The sequence below is a fragment of the Ranitomeya imitator genome, chromosome 1 (genome assembly GCF_032444005.1).
Source record: "Ranitomeya imitator isolate aRanImi1 chromosome 1, aRanImi1.pri, whole genome shotgun sequence".
NCBI classification, from domain to species: Eukaryota; Metazoa; Chordata; class Amphibia; order Anura; family Dendrobatidae; genus Ranitomeya; species Ranitomeya imitator.
The window spans coordinates 301,889,380-301,911,529 of NC_091282.1; the positions used below are offsets into that span (position 1 = coordinate 301,889,380).

Genomic DNA, 22,150 nt, shown 5'->3' on the forward strand with positions numbered 1-22,150 from the left:
CTGTATACACTATATCCTTCATGCAATCTGTAACAGTCCCCCTGTATACACTATATCCTTCATGCAGTGCTGTAACAGTCCCCCTGTATACACTATATCCTTCATGCAATGCTGTAACAGTATCCCTGTGTACACTATATCCTTCATGCAGTGCTGTAACAGTCTCCCTGTATACACTATATCCTTCATGCAATCTGTAACAGTCCCCCTGTATACACTATATCCTTCATGCAGTGCTGTAACAGTCCCCCTGTATACACTATATCCTTCATGCAGTCTGTAACAGTCCCCCTGTATACACGATATCCTTCATGCAGTCTGTAACAGTCTCCCTGTGTACACTATATCCTTCATGCAGTGCTGTAACAGTCCCCCTGTATACACTATATCCTTCATGCAGTGCTGTAACAGTCCCCCTGTATACACTATATCCTTCATGCAGTCTGTAACAGTCCCCCTGTATACACTATATCCTTCATGCAATGCTGTAACAGTCCCCCTGTATACACTATATCCTTCATGCAGTGCTGTAACAGTCTCCCTGTGTACACTATATCCTTCATGCAGTGCTGTAACAGTCCCCCTGTATACACTATATCCTTCATGCAGTCTGTAACAGTCCCCCTGTATACACTATATCCTTCATGCAATGCTGTAACAGTCTCCCTGTGTACACTATATCCTTCATGCAGTGCTGTAACAGTCCCCCTGTATACACTATATCCTTCATGCAATGCTGTAACAGTCTCCCTGTGTACACTATATCCTTCATGCAGTGCTGTAACAGTCTCCCTGTATACACTATATCCTTCATGCAATCTGTAACAGTCCCCCTGTATACACTATATCCTTCATGCAGTCTGTAACAGTCCCCCTGTATACACTATATCCTTCATGCAGTCTGTAACAGTCCCCCTGTATACACTATATCCTTCATGCAATCTGTAACAGTCTCCCTGTACACGGGCTATGTCTTTGCATATGACAAATGTGTGTTTCTTATTTTTTGATGTAATTTCCCTGGCTAGATTGCCCATGATATTGTTTTTCTCCTTTGTTTGGAGGGAAAACCTTCCAGAAACAGGAGAGCTTGCACTGAATACCAATGATAGGAGCATGGAACTGGCAGTGAGGGAGGAGGGAGATAACGCAGAAAGCTGGTGAGGAGACATGGAAGGGGAAAAGGCCAGTGCAAACAGCAGAAAGAAAGGCTAGCTCAAACCATAGAACAAATAGTTAAAATAAATCCGCTCAATAAGAAAGCAGTAAATGCAGAACACTCACACAGTACCATATAACCACAACAGAAGTGTTGTCTGAGGCAGGAGAGATGGAAGTGCCACCTTTCTTCAGATTTTCCATGATAAACTCTTGTGAAACCAACAATGCCAATACCCGTTTAGCAGAAAAATACATAAATGGCTTCGAAATATGATCGTCTGTGTAAATGTATATATTTTATTTGGACATGTGTTATTGACAAAGGTAGCCATGGACACACAGATGTTATTATAACACAGACATGATGTAACAAATGTGTGATATTGGGAACCATTACTGTAGAAAGAGATCCTCAATACCTTTCACGCCTATAGCTTATTGTCAGAATCTGGTTATATATAGATATTTTGAAAAACACTAATATATGTACAACCCATCCATGAGTCTACAAAATGTCAGAGAGATGGAATATTATTCTGGACGTAGAATGAGCAAATTTTGATACTGCTATCTTTAAATAATCCGCACCCCATATGGTGGAGTGGGACCTAACAAGGTCCATTCGGTGCAATTTAGAGAATTTTTTTGTTTTCCTTCTCCCGCAGTGAAGTGAAAAAATAAATTCTGATGCCAGGGTCATTATGTAAATAAAAGTTTGATCTGAGTGAGTGCCAGCTTAGTGTGATCCTATTCTCTCAGATGAGAAAATCATAGGACAGGAAAGGAGAAAATGTCTCCATCTTCTCCATTGTGTGAGTCAGCAGAAATTGGACTGCACTCTGTTATCATCCAAGTGTAGTCCAATGTTTCACACGCACCCATAGACTTGTATGGAATTTGGAATTTTTGTGTGTAAGTAAAGGTGTATTTCTGCCCACTCATCCATAAATGCCACCTCTATGAAGTGTATGGCTTAGGCCGGGGACACACACAACGTATAAATAAACGGTCCGTTTTTGACTGACGAGAATCGCACAAATGTTACCAAAACAGTGATCCGTGTGCAGTGCGAGGATGCGATTTTCTCGCATCAAATGATCCGTGTGACATCCGTGTGACATCCGTATGGCATCCGTGTGGTGAGATTTTCTCACACACTTGCAAAATCAGCAAATAATGGCTGAGCCTTTCCTGTCACCTGCCCAATGCCTGAGAATTTCTCGCAAGTCACACTGATGGTCCGTGTGCTGTGCGATTTTTTCTCACCCCCATAGACTTTCATTGGCGATTCTCGGCCGAGAAACGCTGACAATCGCAGCATGCTGCGATTTCACTCGGATCCTGAATACGGCCGAGAAAATATCGGATGATGGGAGCTGCCCCATAGATTAACATTGGGACGAGTGCTATGCGATTTTTTATCGCATTGCACTCGTCCGTATTACGGTCTAGTGTGACCCCGGCCTTACTGTGGATGTATGAACAGATACACCAGTCTCTGTTTGGGAACTCTGCAGCCCCTTCATGGTTACCTTTGGTCTTTGTGCTGCCTCTCTGATTAATTCTTTCCTTGCCCGGGCTGAAGGTTTTGGTGGGCGGCCCACTCTTGGCAGGTTTGTTGTGGTACCATGTTCTTTCCATTTGATGATAATGGATTTGATGGTGCTCCGGGGAATTATCAGAGATTGGGATATTTTTTATAACCCAACCCTGACTTGTACTTCTCAAGAACTTTGTCCCTGACGTGCTTAGAGATCTCCTTGGTCTTCATGGTGGTATTTGGTTAGTGGTGCCTCTTGCATAATGGTGCAAACTAATTGACTATGAATGACCACTTTGGCGCTCCTGATCATCCTTTCATCCCAGCTGCACATAATCCAACCAATCCACTTGTTGCTAAAATTGGAATCAAATCTGAAATTGTGAACCTGCACTTAGGAGGAGGTATTGATTGGTATTATCTAAGTGCTCCATCTGACAGGGATTCTACAGTAATCTGTATAGAAACCACTCAAGCTACAGTGATACTGTGCACAGAATAGGTTGTTATTATTACAGTGTCCAAATCCAGCACGTTTTACCTTATGGAGACTTGCAGTTGCAGCTGCTTCTTTTAGGGCATTAACTACAAAGCTTTATGCAAAAGAAGCGTCGCGGCCGGTGGCATCAGGATCCTAAGGAAGAAAACCAGTGTTTTTGAAACGTGTCGAGTGTTGAAATGACTGAACGTATTGCTGAACTATACTCACCCAGCATTCCAAAGAGAAAGTGTGACGTCACCAAGCTCCGTTGGCGGTACACGCTGTACATGCCCAACCTCTCTCTATCAGACGGCACTGTGTGAAACGCCAAAAGTAATGCCCTAAAAGAAGCAGCTGCAACTGCAAGTCTGCATAAGGTAAAACGTGCTGGATTTGGACACCATCCTCCCCCTGCAAGCCTCCACAAGGTAAAACCTGTTGGATCAGGACACTGTCCTTCTACTGCACACCTATGGTTGGTATTTAAATTCCTTTGCTTTCAGTCAATCACTATCGCCTGCAGTGCGGTCAATTGGGATAGACAAGGACAATAAAAATGGACATATATTGCACTCTACATGTATAGTGTCGATGAACTATTGCACTGTGGCTGTCCTTAGAAGATATCCTGCTAGTTACTTGATAATCACACCTATTCATTACAGGGAAAAATGGGCATAACCACGTGTTCATCCCATGCACACAGCACGTCTGCTATGAATTGTTTTTAGTGGGGAATACTACTAAATCTCAAGCCTGATATTGAGACCATATCATATGCAAATTAGCACCTCCTGAATTTGCATATAAGAAAATATATCCAGCTGGGACTCCAACTTAGCACAGTGGCTCACTGGTTAGCACTGCAGCCTTGCAGCGCTGGGGTCCTGGGTTCAAATCCCACCAACAACAACATCCATAAGTAGTTTGTATGTTCTCTCCATGTTTGCGTGAGTTTCCTCCATGTACTCCAATTTCCTCCCACATTCCAAAGACATACTGATATGGAATTTAGATTGTGAGCCCCATCGGGGACAGCGATAATAATGTGTGCAAACTATAAAGCACTTCGGAATATGTTAGAGCTATATAAAAATAAAGATTATTATTATACGTGTGCTCTAAAGCCTAACATTTTCATCAGGGTCACAATTTCATATTTCATTCCAATCTTACTTAATCGTGTTTAGCATGATCCCGCAGCGCTCTGACCGGCAGTACCGGCGGTAGTGTTACCACGGGTCGCAGTCACAGCTGCGGGGTCACGCCGTCATCAGACAGCATGATCCTGCAGCACTCTGACTGACAGTCTTACTGGTGGTAGTGTTACTGTGGGTGACAGTCACAGCTGCGGGGTCACACTGACATCTGACAGCATGATCCTGCAGCACCATTACCAGCGGTTGCGTTACCTCAGGTGACAGTGAAAGCTGCATGGTCACGCTGACATCTGACAGCATGATCCCACATTGCTCTGACAGATGGTCTTACCGTCAGTTGCGTCACTGCACCTGTATTTCCCACGCTGTCACACATATGATAGCGTGGGAAACACCATAGGAAGCTGGTAAAACACAAAACAAAAACTCAGCAAATCCGCAAACATTTTTATACCTGCGTATTTGCTTTGGATTTGAATGACTCAACTGAAGTCAATAGATGAAACACGCTGCAGAAGCGCACAAAGAATTGACATGCCGCAGAAAAAACACACTGCAAATACTCAAAGGAAATTGATGATCATCTGTGCGCAACACTTAAGGAATGTCATTGAATTAGTTTGCATAAGGATTCCATGGCGTTTTTGGCCCATTTCACGCTGCGAAAAAGCATCAGAAACGCACTGTGTGCACACAGCCTAAGGGCTTGTGCACATGTTACAGATTTGGTGTATTTTTTGTGCATTTTGCCATGCAGATTTCCTAGAAAACCTTGAAGCAGTCCTGATGACAACAAAGTGAATGAGAAACCTGAAGCGTCATGCAGACGTTGATTAACTGTGACTTGCAGATATGGTGCAGAAAATCTGCAGCATGTCGATTCTCTGGGCGTTTTTGCCCTGCATTTTTCACCATTCACTTCACTCAAATCAGTCAAAAACTTAGGCAAAAACACACCAAAAAGGCACATTTTGCAGCTGCCACAACAGATGCAGAAATGTCTGCATCCATCTACTCAATGTGTGCACATAGCCTATCGATCACTGAAAGGCACCACCAACTGGACTCATCTGCTTACAAACATCAGCGATTTCAATTAATAAAATGGAATGTTTCCTGAAACTTTCCCAACAAAAATTTATATTAACCTGATCGGCTTCTCCTGCTCTGTAACATTTTGCCTGCAGATCAGATGTCATTTTCACCATAATAGAATCCTTTTAAGGGTATATGGACATCCTTAGTAAAAAAAAAAAGTAGCCCAATAGTATATAGACGCAGATCCATACAATGCTGATCTGTTATCCTATCATGTGCACATGACATAGACATGATAAGTCTTTACCTAGCTCTGAAATTGTCCCAGAAATGCACTTAAAGCTTAAAGGGAATCTGTCAGCAGGTTTTTGATCCCTCATCTAAGAGCAACCTGATGTAGGCAAAGAGAAGCTGAATCCAACGATGTATCACTTAGATTACTGGGTTCAGCTGTTCTGACACAATCAGCTTTTAGATTTAGCAGTTAGGCAGAGCTGAGAAAGCAAGCCCCGCCCACACCAGGCTCTCCATGTACATTGTCTAAAGACAGTGAGCTGCTTATCACAGCAGGGGGCGTTGTCAGACCAGTAGGCATGGGTCAAAGCAATTAGAAGCTCCTGGTGCTAACACAATCATTGCAGGCAAACAACACCTGAGCTTGGTAAGAGAGGCATAGCTGAAATCTGTGTTTTAACCTCTACAGCATGCTGTCTTCAGCTTACATAGCAAAAACCTGCTGACAGATTTCCTTTAAACTTGTCTATAACTGTGGTTATATGATTTGTACATCTATCAAGAGATTTGCCTATTTTTATACCATAATTGCTGTGTGAATAGTGTCTTATTTAGCTCAGGGTATTTTTCACTTAGTAAACTGTTGATTATAAAGGAAACATAGGCTTCACTGTGTCATTTACTAGTGAATAAATAACTGTGAAAATTGACAGAAAATAAAGTTTAACAAAATTAAAACAAAGCTGCATCAATGAGTGACCACAAGCCAGAATATGTAGCGACCGTATAAGGATGGATTCACACACAGCATGCTAATAACAGTACTTTTCATAACAGTTTTAATAGCTCTTTGGGGGGGCTAAAAACTTTCTGACCAGAAGTTACTTTAACCCTTTAAGGACCGAGCCATTTTGTAGGTTAATGACCGAGACCCATTTTTTAAAATCTAACCACTGTCACTTTATGCAGTAATATCTCTGGAATTCTTCAACTTATCCCAGAGATTCTGCGATTATATTTTCGTGACATACTGTAGTTTATGATAGTGGTAAAATTTGTTCAATATAACTTGAATTTATTTGTAAAAATATTGGAAATTTGGCAAAAAATGTTGAAAATTTTGCAATTTTCATACTTTTAATTCTTATGCCCTTAAACCAGAGAGATATGTCACACAAAATAGTTAATAAATAACATTTTCTACATTCTACTTTACATCAGCACAATTTATGAAACATATTTTTTTTAATTAGAAAGCTAGAATTACAAGTTGACTGGCAATTTCTAATTTTTCCAACAAAATTTACAAAATCATTTTTTTAGGGACCACATCACATTTGAAGTGACTTTGAGGGGCCTACTGTATATAATAGAAAATACCCAAAACTGACACCATTCTAAAAACTGCATCTATCAAAGTGCTCAATACCACATTTAAGAAGTTTCTTAACCCTCAGGTGCTTCACAGGAATTAAGGCAATGTGGAAGGAAAAAAAATAACATTTTACTTTTTTGTTCACAAAATTTTAATTTAGTCCCAATTTTTTTTTTTAAAGTGCAACAGGATAAAATGGACCCCGAAATATGTTGTGCATTTTCTCCTGTTGTGGGAGAAAACTACTGTTTGGTAGCACATCAAACATAATGATCCGCTAGGCAGATATTAAGCTGCATGCTGAATCAAAGAGTGCTATGTTTTTTTATAAAAAGTTATAATTTTATTAACACATACAGAACAAATACTAAAACAATGCCTCAAAACCATATGAACCAATTATATGATGGAGATAGGCGTAAATAGAATTATAATATTAATAGGAGAGCACCAGGTAACATATATATACATAAATTCGTTAAATTAGGCAATGGAGCATGCTGAGAAAATACTTCCAATGAATATTAGATTTAGGTACCTATTATTTGTTGCACAATATTAATAATGTAAAAATATTTATATACATCCAAGTATCAATTTAATGAAATATATACATAAGTGAATATTATTCTAAAAAGACCCATAAGGGTATATTAAAGCATTGACAACAGTTAATGTGCACAGAAAGCTATTCACATAATTCAAGATAGCCTAATTACGGTTCAATTATGTCAAAATCACCAATGCTTTATAACCGCAAAACGTATTCAATCTACAGCTGATATTTAATGTGTAAATTCAATTACACGCACTGCCAAATGGTACTTCAATTGCACCATTAAACAAATCAGTGGCTTTGAACTAAAGCTAAAATTAGTACCATAATAGCTATACTCCGATTATATACTCAGAACAATTTGCTGTACATGTGCCCTTATTGTCATGTGGGTAAACATCTATCGACTCGGCATAACCTAATTTGGCAGCGCAACAATATAATAGATGGATTCCGATAATATGCTGTGCTCCGATACTGAGAACAATTTACTATAAATATGCCCTTATTATCATGTGGGTAAATATCTATCGACTGAGCATAACCAAAATTGGCTGCGCAACAATATGATAGATGGGTTCAAATTATCCCATGACCGGTGCTGAAAGTGATAGCTACAATGAGCCAACACTGCAACACCGCTAAACAGCCTAATTACAACAGAGCCGCTAGTAAGTATACTCTGTGCCGAAACTTGATGTAATACAAATAATAAATGCTGTCAAGCAATATATGAACCCTCAATACAGCAGGTGGCCATCCATGTATAGCAGAGCACTAATGCGCCAAATAAATGGTCTGAAACAGACCTAATTGCCAAGCAAACAGTAATTTACATGCATCTACACATGTCTAAATACAGGGTACGTAAAGATCCCAAAATATACGTATTACCTAATTACCGGGTGCTCCCCGCTTCCAGCCGCACATGGCACGCCACTCTCCGCCAAACCCCGACGCGCGTTTCGTGACAGCTTCCTCCTTCTCTGCTATACATGGATGGCCACCTGCTGTATTGAGGGTTCATATATTGCTTGACAGCATTTATTATTCGTATTACATCAAGTTTCGGCACAGAGTATACTTACTAGCGGCTCTGTTGTAATTAGGCTGTTTAGCGGTGTTGCAGTGTTGGCTCATTGTAGCTATCACTTTCAGCACCGGTCATGGGATAATTTGAACCCGTCTATCATATTGTTGCGCAGCCAATTTTGGTTATGCTCAGTCGATAGATATTTACCCACATGATAATAAGGGCATATTTATAGTAAATTGTTCTCAGTATCGGAGCACAGCATATTATCGGAATCCATCTATTATATTGTTGCGCTGCCAAATTAGGTTATGCCGAGTCGATAGATGTTTACCCACATGACAATAAGGGCACATGTACAGCAAATTGTTCTGAGTATATAATCGGAGTATAGCTATTATGGTACTAATTTTAGCTTTAGTTCAAAGCCACTGATTTGTTTAATGGTGCAATTGAAGTACCATTTGGCAGTGCGTGTAATTGAATTTACACATTAAATATCAGCTGTAGATTGAATACGTTTTGCGGTTATAAAGCATTGGTGATTTTGACATAATTGAACCGCAATTAGGCTATCTTGAATTATGTGAATAGCTTTCTGTGCACATTAACTGTTGTCAATGCTTTAATATACCCTTATGGGTCTTTTTAGAATAATATTCACTTATGTATATATTTCATTAAATTGATACTTGGATGTATATAAATATTTTTACATTATTAATATTGTGCAACAAATAATAGGTACCTAAATCTAATATTCATTGGAAGTATTTTCTCAGCATGCTCCATTGCCAAATTTAACGAATTTATGTATATATATGTTACCTGGTGCTCTCCTATTATTATAATTCTATTTACGCCTATCTCCATCATATAATTGGTTCATATGGTTTTGAGGCATTGTTTTAGTATTTGTTCTGTATGTGTTAATAAAATTATAACTTTTTATAAAAAAACATAGCACTCTTTGATTCAGCATGCAGCTTAATATCTGCCTAGCGGATCATTATGTTTGATGTTATATTCGAGTGTTGCCCATCCCGAGTTTGTGGTTATGGGTCTGGGTTATATGTTGACATACTGTTTGGTAGCACAACAGGGCTCGCATGGGAAGGAGTGCCATTTGACTTTTTGAACGCAAAAATGGCTGGAATCCAGAGCGAATGCCATGTTGTGTTTGGAGAGCCCTTTATGTGCCTAAACAGTGAAACCGCTCAGTTTGCTATGTAATTTCTCCTAATTTTACACCAATACCTCACATGTAATTGGGACATACTTTTCAGGCACAGTGCAAAGCTCAGAAGGGAAGGAGCGCCATATTACAGTGAAAATTTTACTGTTATGTTTGCGGGTGCCATGACCCACTGGAAGAGCCCTTGAGGTGCCAGAATGACAGAACCCCCTATAAGTGACCACATTTTACAAACTACACCTCTCAATGAAATCATCTAGGGGTGCAGTGATCATATTGACTACACTTGTGTGTCACATTTATATCATAATTACTTTTTTTGCCACAAATATTTTGTTCTGGCCCCAGATTTTACATTTTCACACAGGGAAATGGGTAAATATAGCATCAGAATTTGTCACAAAATTTCTGCTTAGCCATACAGCGCGACTCGGGAGAGATGGAGCGCTTTTTACCTCCTGGAGAGCAGATTTTTGTAGAATAGTTTGTGGACTCCATATACAGAGCCCCTAAGTGCTAGAAGAGCAGAGTGCCCCCACTTTGGAAATTATACCCCTGCCGAACATGTGAACGCTAAATGTGGTTTAGATACACTGTGGTGCTCAGAAGGGAGGGAGGCATTTGGATTTGGGAGCGCAGAATTCGCTGAATTTCTTTTGGGGGGGGGGCAAGGCACCGTTTTGCTTTTCCAGAGCCTTTGTACTACCAGTAGCGTGGAAGCCCCCTATATTTCCAATGACAGACCTGAGTAAGGGCTTGCATTTTTTGTGGATTGAGTTGAAGCTTTTCTTAGGAACATTTTACATAACATTTTGAATCAAATTTATCCGGCGCTCTACCCTGAGCACTTACTTCGGAGTTTCCATCTAAATCTCTGAGTGACGTGAGAGATGAAACCCCCAAGGGATCCATTCACTATAATGAGGCAGTAGATTTACTCTGGACTCCATCTGGCCTCTGTTCAGCGGTGTCCTTTTCAGAAGTACACAAAACTGTGTTGGGCCGCGCTTTTATGCCTGTTTAAAAAAGGACACCGCCGGATCATAGGCCAGACAGTATCCACAGTGCCTCCATTTGCTTCATTATTGGGAATCTTCTGACGGGTGTTCCCTTTGAATCATGTGTTTCAGAGATTTACACTAAAAACCCCACAGAGCGCAGAATAGATGAGCACTGCGATGGTTGTGAGACAGAATGAAAAAATCAACACTAGGTGAAGAATTGATTTTATTCATCTTTTTATTCTGTTCCTCATGTAGTATAAGTGATTAGACGACTTTATTCTTCAGGTCTGTGCGATTACAGCGATAGCAGATTTATATAGTTTTTTTTTTCTGTTTGGCTGCTGTCACACACTAAAAGACACTTTTTTTGTGAAATCAAGTTTTTGCATCACCATATTTTGAGAGCTATAATTTTTCCATATTGTGGCCCACAGAGTCATGTGAGGTCTTGTTTTTTGTGGGACGAGTTAATGTTTTATTGATACAATTTCCAGTCACATCACATTTTATGATCGCTATCTACTCCAATTGTTGGGGGGCAGAATGAACAAAAAAACAGCAATTCAGGAATTTTCTTTTGGTTTTTTTTTATGCCGTTTCGCATGTGTTAAATTTTATAAGGCAGCTTTATTTTTTGTAATCAATATGATTACAGTGATACCTTATTTGTGTTATTATTTTATGTTTTAGAGCTTTTACACAATAAAATCTTTTATAGAAAAAAATAGTAATTTTTTCATCTCTGTATTCTGAAAGCTATAACTTTTTATTTTTGATGGAGCTGTATGACAGCTTGTTTTTTGTGGGACAAGATGATGTTTGATCGCTTTTTGATCGTTTTATTCCACCTTATTTCAGCGGTATGATGAAAAACCATAGTTTGCCACTTTTTCTACGGCATTTACCAAAGGGATTAACTAGTGTGCCAGTTTTATAGATCTAATCATTCCCGATGTGGCAATAGCAAATGTGTACTCTTTTTGCTTGTTTTATTTTTTTTAACATAGTAATTTGTATTTATTAGTGTAATATTTTATGATTTTTTTATTTTGTATTTTTTTTAAGATTTTTACAATTTTTTTTACTTTTTTTACTTAGCTCATGTGTGGGACTTTCACTTTTTTCACTTTGATCATAGGTATCATGCGTTGCAATGTGTTATACCTGTACAGAAAGCTGCTTAGCCTTAGACCACGCTATAAGCATGGTCTAAGCAGCTTTCTGTAGCTTTGTGACCCAAGGGTCGTCATGATGACCCAGAGTCACCATGTCAACTATCGGGCCCTCGCGGGGTGCCGATCTGAAGGCAGAGCTCCCTCCCTCTGCCTGCCTCATAAAGGTTGCGATCACTCGCATTTACGGGTCGGTCAGATAACAAGACAGAGAAGATGGACAAGCGAGACGAAGAGGAAAAGCCCCATGTTGTGGTCCAGAAGCGTCAATAGAGTGAGAAGCCAAGTACCAGCCATATTGACATAGAAAACTCTCCTAAGGGGAGTAAGACGTGGAACCATGGGTAGAAGTATAGTACTCTTGCTTGCTGGGCTGTAGTGACGTCATTGGGGGACAAGGAGACTCCCGGGGTAGAGTGCTGGGCTGTGTTGAGACAGAAGAGCTAAGAGAAGCAGAAAGCTAGTACTGTATATAGTATATAGTTTCTTAGTATAAATATGTATATTGATGGACTATGGCCTCTCTTATTGAATTCTGCAACACCTGACTGGATGAAAACGGCACCATGCGGTCTGCAAGGGCATCTCACCATCACAGCTAACCTCCACACACCCAGCCAGGACCCCATTTTCATGTAGTGTGCAGGGCATAAAACACGAGTATCTTGCCAATGGCTACCGCCCTACAACACGTTACACTACTTTACCCAGGTTCTAACTAAATGTCATGAGTTAAACTTCCTTGATAAAAGTGAGAACTGTAAATGAAATAGGTGAACAGCGATTGTTACATCGTGCACTGTGATCACTCGACGGATAATCTGAAGCATATTCGTGTTCAACGTTCAAATCCTATCAAAATGAAACTACCTTATTTATACTGAGTATATGAACTCATAAAATATTGTACAACATTTCCGTTGACACTGTACAAAAAATATTTAAGAAAATTAGCAAAGCGAATATATTTTTCCAGGATAACAATGATGCACTTGTTCCAAAGCCCCAACTGCTACTCATCTCTTTATTGTCTTGGAACACGAATATCACTATTTAGGATTTAAATTTCCACACTTTTTGTTGGTCAAATCATTGAAAGAGCGAAAAATCTCCATTTACATGACAATTTTCAAAAGCTGAATGAGAATTTTTTTTCCCTTGTCTAATTTCCTACATAATGAACGAGCATTTTTGGACATATAATTCAGACACTCAACCTATTCACATTACACAAATATCTTGAACGATGGGTCGTTAACCTTAGAATGCTATGGATTATCGGCCAATGTAAATGCAGCTTTACTACTGTTTCTATAAGCTAAAGGTAACCTGTCATCAGGTTTTCTACCCCAAATTAATGCCATCTGTGTATGGGTACTGTAATGTTAATTACATTCATCGCTTTACTTTACAAATCTGTGTTGATGAGGGATGAGTGCAGTGGTCAGCACTAGACTTATAGCTTTGCTTCCTCTTCTCCCTATACTCCCCATCCGCCATCTGTCTTCTGTCAGTAATTGACTGGTCACTTTCTTCAGTGTCCTGCCTCCTCCATCCATCTAGTACAAGCATCGTTCCTTGTGACGACGCATGCGCAAACAGTTCCTCTAAGTGTCGGGTGAGATCTGCATAGTTTGTGGATCACGACAGACACTCACCGTCTTCTTCACTAGGACGACCAGCTCAGGAATGAGCAACATTTCAATATAGGTCACTTCCTCCATTGTGGTAGATTTTCTCTTTTTTGATTGGTGATATAGTATGTCGTGCTATGTTTCTATCAAGGAGTGGAACATCTTGCAAAAGGTCAAAGGACCCATTAAAAAATCATTAGGGTTTATAAGTTACCACTGGAACTGGCAGTGCAATGTGGTTTGTAAAAGAAACCACAACATAGATGCGCCTTAAATGGTTTGTCCCACAATTTGACTTTATCCTTGATCTGTAGGATAGGGAATAACTTGAAGATTGCCTTTGAGTGCTACTGCCGGTTCTCCCCTGTGATCCTAAAACAGGTCTCGAAAGAGCACCTTCCAAATAGAATGGAGGTTAAGCATTCCCACCTTTGCTTCCGTCATTCATTCAGGCAACGGGAATGCTAGCGTTAGCCGGACTCAGGGGTCTTACTCCCAGTGATCAGAAAGATATTCCCTATCCTACAGACAGGGAATAACTAGATAACTACAAATCTTGGTACAAACCCATTTATGTTGATTGAATCTGGTTATGAGTGTCCTTGCCTAGTGGACAACTTTGAAGAGAGGTTGAACGTGATGGATTTATGTCTTTTTTTTCAGCTTATATAACTATAATAATAATAATCTTTATTTTTATATAGCGCTAACATATTCCGCAGCGCTTTACAAGTTGCACACATTATCATCACTGTCCCCGTTGGGGCTCACAATCTAAACTCCCTATCAGTATGTCTTTGGAATGAAGGTAACTGTGTCAAAATATATGACTACTATGTTTTCCCCCAAAATTTACATTTTTAGGAACAAGACCAGATGAAATCTACGGACCGCATTTGCCGGCAGCTACTCTACCATTTGACACCACACTCAAAATGGCATCGACACAGTCTACCTCGAAGGAAAAGTATGGCCTGGTGAGTAGGATATTAAAAGGGGACTAATTGTAGCAAAAGCAGAATATATATATATATATATATATATATATATATTGTATGTGCAAGTCCACTTCATTCTGGTAGGCTTGGGTTATCCTTGTATTATGTGAATGGTCACTTATCTGAATTGCTGCAATGTAATCTATTGCTACGTTTTACCTGTTGATTGCCAGACTATCTGAAAGGAGTTGTCTCTGATAACACAACCTTAAGGGTTCATTTACACGGGCAGATAATCGACTGAGCGCTAAAGGATGCGATTCAAACTCACAATTAGCAAACCATATCAGACGAGTGTTTATATAGGATGAGAATCGTGCATAAAATGGTTGAACGGCGATGGTTACATCGGGCACTGTGCGCACACAGATAATCTGAATTTGTATTCTCTCTCTCTCTCTCTCTCTCTCTCTCTCGCGATAGGCGTCCACGCCCCTAAGACCTATGTCATCACTCTGCCCACGCCCCTTCATTGGCTGAAAAAAATGGCGCCAAGCGCGTCATACGAAACGCGACTTTGGCGCGAAAGTCGCGTACCGCATGGCCGACCCCACACAGGGATCGGGTCGGGTTTCATGAAACCCGACTTTGCCAAAAGTCGGCGACTTTTGAAAATGAACGATCCGTTTAGCTCAACCCTACTCCTGAACAATTGCCTTGGGACACAATAAACCAATTACTGACAGCCATTCCTACTCAGCATTTCAATTTCCACTTCTCGTTTTTGCAGATCTAAGCATTAAACCAGCGAACAATCTCCATTTACATTGCACAATTTTCAAAAGAAGAATTTGAATATATTAATTTGTATAAACAATTTCATGCACAATGAATTAGTGGGTTTGGAAACATCATTGAGTCTCTCTACCCATTCTCATTACACAATTATCGGGACTAATGGGTCGTTATTAGTGATGAGCAAACTTGCTCGGATAAGGTGTTATCTGAGCATGCTCGTGTGCTAACTGAGTGTCTTCGGTGTGCTTGAAAAATATGTTTGAGTCCCCGCAGCTGTTGCCTGTTTGTTATGCAATCCCTCCATGTGTTCTGGCTGTCGAACAGCCGCAAAACATGCAGCCGTTGTGACTCGAACATATTATTATTTGAGCACGCTGGAGGCACCATGTTAGCACCCGAGCACGCTCTGATAACACCTTATCCGAGCACGTTCGCTCATCACTAGTCATTATTGTTAGAATTTGAAGGATTATCCGCCAGCGTAAATGTGCACTAATGGTATTACCTGTTTATTCAACTCGTTTTACGGTTATATTTATTGGGCATTTACAGTCCATAGATGGTCAGATCCTACAGAAAATTCCCATGCATAGCTATAAATATAAACTTAATGTAAGGTTCAAAATGTGTAAGTGTCTCTTGGATGAACACGTCATTTATTTAAAAGATATGAGTAAAAATGACGAGATTTCAATCCTCTGAATGCCGGAGAAATATTAGACATTTCCCTCTTCTGTTAATTTTTCCATTAATTTACTCTGCAGTTAAATGCTATCCATCGGTGCCTGATTCTTTTCATATTGGGAAGGGAACGGGCTAACTGTAGTTTTCTGAAAGGGTTAACAATGTTAAGTTAAAGAAATGCCTGCTCACATAATTTCTACTTTATATAATTTGTGTCCAGTTCTGATAACCTATAGAAACTGTATATACTGAATTTATACTGTACATGTGAGCAATCTTAGATTTTGACAAGTCATCAGTCTTAAAGGGAACGTGTCACCAGGGTTTCCCAAAATAAACTAAAGTCACCTCTCTTAACTATTCTATTACCTCAGTCCTGTATCTTAGCCCCAACTTCCCCTGCATATGCCAAAAAATACCTTAAATACTTCTGGCATCCAGCACAGTTGGTCTGATATGCCTCTTTTTTCCAGTGCCTTCTTAATCCCTGCAGCTGCCATCCTCCTTACTTGATTGATGTGGATGATGCGTCCCACGTCCGCCTCAGATCACAGCGAATCTTGTACTTGGGCAGATGCGAAGTCTGATACCTGCATGCACTAGCAACAACTTCACTTACGGGTAAATAGGCGCTGGCACATTACAGAACTTCAACTACACAGGTGCTAAATTCACTGAGATCTGTTAATGATGTAGGATGCGTCACCCACATCAGTCAAGTCAGGAGAACTGCCGCTGCAGGGATTGAGGAGGTGCCAAGAAAAGAGACCTCTATTGGACCAAGCACGCCGTATGCCGGAAGTATATGAGGATTTTTTTTACATATGCCAGGGGAGTTGGAAGCTTAGGTACAGGTCGATGGACTGTGGTAGTAGCACAGTTAAAGGTGGTGGCTTTAGTTTAAATTGTGAAAACCTGGTGACACATTCCCTTTAACTTGTATTTGTGGTTGTGAATTGTATGGAAATACAAATACTACATTTTCAAAGTTAACTCCTTCTCTTTTGGCAGCCTGAAAAACAGCCTGCAACAGAAGTCAAATATTGAGTCCCTGGATCTGTCTGGAATTCCTTTGACTCCCAGAGATGTTCAGCGTGTGATTCTTTACTTACAAAGCCATGGAGATAGTCTAACCAGTGTGGACTTAAGCTTTGCTGAGCTCACAGACAGTACTTTGAGCTTGGCTCTTCCTGCTTTGGCAGTTCTCCCCAATATCACGCACCTTGCACTTAATGGAAACCGACTTTCTTGTGCCACCCTGAAGGAGCTTAGCGAAGCCATGAAGGACAGTGCCAACTTCCCCTCGCTGGCCTGGGTAGATCTGGGTAACAATGTAGACATCTGCTCCATGCCCCAACCTTTGCTCTTGGGGCTGAGGCGGCGTCTGTGCCAGCAGAATCTGCTTCCCACCATTCCTGAGGCACAAGACAGTGACTTATCTGAGGGAGGAATTCCCATGTCTTTTCCTTTGCCTTGGGACAGGTGAGACCTCTTAGTCCAGTAGCCATGGAGACAGGGACTGACCACCTCTCCTTAAACCAATGTTGATGTCATCTAATATAAGAAGGAAGAGTGGATCTTACACTCACAGTGCCACAAGTAGTTGTTTTCAGCCAAGGAGGAGGGGCGCCAGATAAAGGTACCACGTAGCCCCACGCATCTTCACCCACCGGGCGAGGAGCCCGGAGACAAGGCAGTCCATCACAGCTCAGCACCGGCCTCATCACTGTGTGTTCTGTGGATTAATCTCTAAACAAAAGGGGACAGTGATCACAGCCAGACAGGAACAGAACTGCAGTGTCAGGAAAACCGGAAAGGAGGGGGGTGCCCAAGACCAAGAGGAGGGGGCATTTGCTGCCATAGAATGCATGATTTTGAGTGGACAAACAGCAAAAATCCTAAAAAACTTTATATAATATTTTTTAATCCCCAGCTATTTACCCTTTCACTCTCGCAACGGTGAGCAAAATGTAAAATAAATACCGGCAAAGGGTTTACTTGGCCTGCAGAAGTTGAATATTGTGAAGCCCACAAAGGCAGTGTTGTATCTGGAAGGTTTCAGTGACAGCTAAAAGCTGCCCCTTGTCCTGAGAGCAGGAGGAGTTCTCAGTGCAAGTGAATTTTTCGAAACACTGAATGTATATACAACGCCACGTTTACGTGTGTGTATGCTGTAGATGAAAAACAGGATCTGGTTACACTATCAAGACTATTTAGAAAATCTCACCAATTCTTTCATGTATCAGGAAATATTAATTTGCTCATTATGCATTTGTAAAAACATGATTCACAATGACACGATTGTCTACTGCCAAGTTCCTCTTCAAAAATATGAAAACTGAGCTTCTCTGTAAGATGTCACAATGCGATATTAGCAAATTCATTGTCTCAAGCCTGTGAAGCAAACACAATGTGGAATTACAAAAAACTCTACATGCATCCGTACACTATTGCCAATTATCAAGTTCCTCAAAAATGGAAGTGACACTGACAGCCTATTACAAAAGTCACAAGACATGTTACTAAATTAACAGGTCTCCCCAAAGATTCTCTTATTTAAAAAGATAAAAAAGGATTTAACAAAATTATGCAACTGAAAAAGGACTCAGAAATATAATGTTTGGTAATATTTCTTGGTACACAGTGTATTATTAATGGACTCATAAGACCACTAGGAAATGTATCTCTACAATAATTATTATGGGGACATGTAAAGCTTGGCAGGAGACTGGCATTTCAGGGGAAGAAAAGATAGCGTGTTACTGTCAAATGTGTCTTTTTTACAATTCTAAAGGTTCCGACAATGTTAGATCTCAGATTAATGATAAGGTAACCGTTGTACGTTATAGCACTGAGCATTACATGGGCTAAGCATCGTCTAGATTGCTACTAGCATAAATGTATAGTACTTTTGTAACTGTTTCTAGGAGAATCTTTTTTTATTAAGTACTCATTAAGGATTTATAATTCCGTCTACCTGTTTGTCAATAAGTGGTTGTAAATTCATCGTGATTCTCATTGTTTCATTCATTTAGGCACCTTATCGGCTTAACTCACGTCATTGGCCAAGGTAGATAGTCTGTGGAGGGGTTCCCACTTGACTAATACCAGTATCTACCCTACTTCTTCGTAATACCAGCCAATTAATGTGCATTATGATACTAACTACTGTTAGCTGTTAGTATTGTTGCATTAAACGACAAGGCACAAGCATCAACCATGTCAACATGTATAACTCAGAGTACAGTATATTAGCAAAAGTAAAGTTGTAGGCTATTTGGCACAAGGCCGTAATTAGTTAATAGATACGGTATTTTGTTTTCTCCTTGGTCACCTTGCTCACTAAGGCAAGGTCCACAGAATTTTACTCTACGTTCAATGGTTTCGTCAGTTCTTGCAAAACCAGATATGTGCATATGCCCTGACGAGGCACTTACTACAGCTCTGGCAAAAATTAAGAGACCACCAAATCAAAACCTGTCATCAGCAGCCCAATCTCCAGACCTGAACCCCATTGAAAACCTCTGGAATGTAATTAAGAGGATGATGGATAGTCACAAGCCATCAAACAAAGAAGAACTGCTTACATTTTTGCGCCGGAAGCAGTGTGAAAGACTGGTGGAAAGCATGCCTAGACGCATGAAAGCTGTGATTAAAAATCATGGTTATGCCACAAAATATTGATTTCTGAATGCTTCCTGTGTTAAAACATTAGTATTGTTGTTTCTAAATGATTATGAACTTGTTTTCTTTGCATTATTTGAGGTCTGCCTAGGTTTTTTAATTTTGACCATTTTTCCTTTTCAGAAAAAAAAACAACATTTATTGCTTGGAAATTATGGAAATTAGGAGACATGTTGTCAGAGGTTTGTAGACTAAAAGAACAATTTACATTTTACTCAAAAATAAACGTAAAAAGAGAAAAAACAGACAAACTGACAGTTTTGCAGTGGTCTCTTTTATTTTTTGCCAGAGCTGTATAATGGTGGAAATGGAGTCAATGTGTGTACATAATTTTCAGCCTTATATGCCTAGTTGAGGCTGGCAGCAAGACCTACGTCTTACTGCCCTCTTTCAATAGGTGTATACGACTGGAAATGATGTATCACAGATCACACAGTGATCCATTTGCTTCAATATAGTCAATGCCTCGTCAGAGCATATGCCCGAATATGCCAGCCTCAACTACACATATACAGCTGAAAATTATGTATGACAGAGCACACTGAGACTCTCATTACTGTCAGTGGCCCCATCAGTGCACATACTGTTTTGGGGACGTACAGACATAATTCTTGACAAAACCACTGAATGTAGAGTAAAACGCTTTGAAAAAAATAGCCTAAGGTTGAAAAAACGTGTAATAATGAGAGTGGTCGTTTCTTGCAGTGGGCAGTCAGACATGAGGACGGAGGTGTAATTTTTTTGCATTGCAGATATAATTAGAGTAATAATAATGGTAGTTCAGGCCTTGGGCATTTTAATGAAAATGATCGTTGAAGGTGTAAACTTTTGGCATTATAGGACAATAGTCACATATTCAGGCCTTCTACTAATGTAAGGCATTGATGTCTACTAATATTTTAGCACAGCTTGGAAGATCAAGAGATATTTTCTTGGTAGCTGATCTTCTAACTGTGTTGAACATAGAATATGCAATGCAACTATTGTGAATGGTGTTACCATTACATGGAAGCAGAACTTCTCACAAGAATGTATGCATTATAGATATACGTAGACCAGTGTTTTTTTGATCTTGTATTCTAATGTCTGAACACTCTTAATTTACGTCTTTTACACTGTCTATATTTTGTAAGTGAAAAGTATGCATTATAGCTAATCCACTGTATGTAGGTATCACTGTCCTGACATAACAGAAAAGTGATTGCCCACTTGTAATGTCCTTTTATCCCATGTGTCAATAAAATAAAATTGCTAAGTGTCATCCCCAGGCCTGCATTTTTACTTACGCTGAACATGGGAATGGATCTGAGCAATGCACAAACACAGACCATATGCAAAATGATGGTTTTTATCGCTAAATACATTAAAAGTATTGTGTATCTGTTACTAGGTTTTACAGCAAAAATTATATAAATTAATAGATATCTTAGACTATGAGGCCAATTTAATTGCAGTACTTTGAAAATTAATATCAGAATGACTGTATTATTATAATTATAATATGTATTATTGTGAAAGCTTAACTCTATCTCCGATGACCTGGGGTGATTAACCCCTTCACCCCCCAAGCCTGTTTTCACCTTCATTACCATGCCAAATTTTACAATTCTGACCAGTGTCACTCTGGAATGATTGGTAATAACTCTGGAACGAGTCATCGTATTTTAGTTATTCTGCAATTCTTTTTTGTGACATATTGTACTTCATGATAGTGATTTGCGTTTATTTGTGAAAAAATAACAGTGGAAAACCTCTACAAGTGACCCCATTTTTGAAACTTGACCCCTCAAGGAATGTATTTAGATACTCGAAAGGGAAGGAGCACAACTGGACTTTTGAAACGCAAAAATCGTAGAAATCATTGGCAGACACCATGTCGAGTTTGGAGAGCCCCTGATGGGCCTAAACAGTGGAACCCCCACAAGTGATCCCATCTTAGAAACTAGACCCCTCAAGGAATGTATTTAGATATGTGCTGAGCACCTTGAACCCTTCTTCACAGAAGTTTATAATGTAGAGCCGTGAAAATAAAAAAATCACATTTTTTCTAAAAAAATGTTCTATTAGCCCCAATTTTCTTAGTTTCACAAGGGTAACAGGAGAAAATGGGTGTCAAAATATGTTGTGCAATTTCTCCTGAGTACACGATATCCCATATGTGATCGAAAACTACTTGTGAGACACAAAGCAATGCTCAGAAGAGAAGTAGCATCATATTGGAGTTCAGATTTTGCTGGAATGGTTTGAGTGTGCCAAGTCACAATGGCAGAGCCGGTGAGGTGCCAGAACAGCAGAAACCCCCCCCAAAGTGACCTAATTTTACAAACTACACCCACCAATAAATTAATCTAGAGGTGCAGTGATCATATTGAAACAACATCTGCCTCACATAATTTTAGACCATTGGGCAGTGGAGAAAGAATAAGTAAATTTTTACCACTAACATTTTGTTTTAGCCCCAGA

The 22,150-nt window shown here is 39.8% G+C and overlaps 1 protein-coding gene across 1 annotated transcript in view; it reads left to right on the plus strand.

Moving 5' to 3' along the window:
• Positions 1-20,954, plus strand: part of LRRC75B (leucine rich repeat containing 75B) — a 46,172-nt gene extending 25,218 nt beyond the window's left edge. The window contains exons 3-4 of the mRNA XM_069757423.1: positions 14,448-14,560; positions 17,015-20,954. Of these exons, the coding sequence (XP_069613524.1) occupies positions 14,448-14,560; positions 17,015-17,489 (588 nt within the window). The 3' untranslated portion in view covers positions 17,490-20,954. The remainder of the gene's footprint in view (positions 1-14,447; positions 14,561-17,014) is intronic.
• The last annotated feature ends 1,196 nt before the right edge of the window (positions 20,955-22,150 follow it).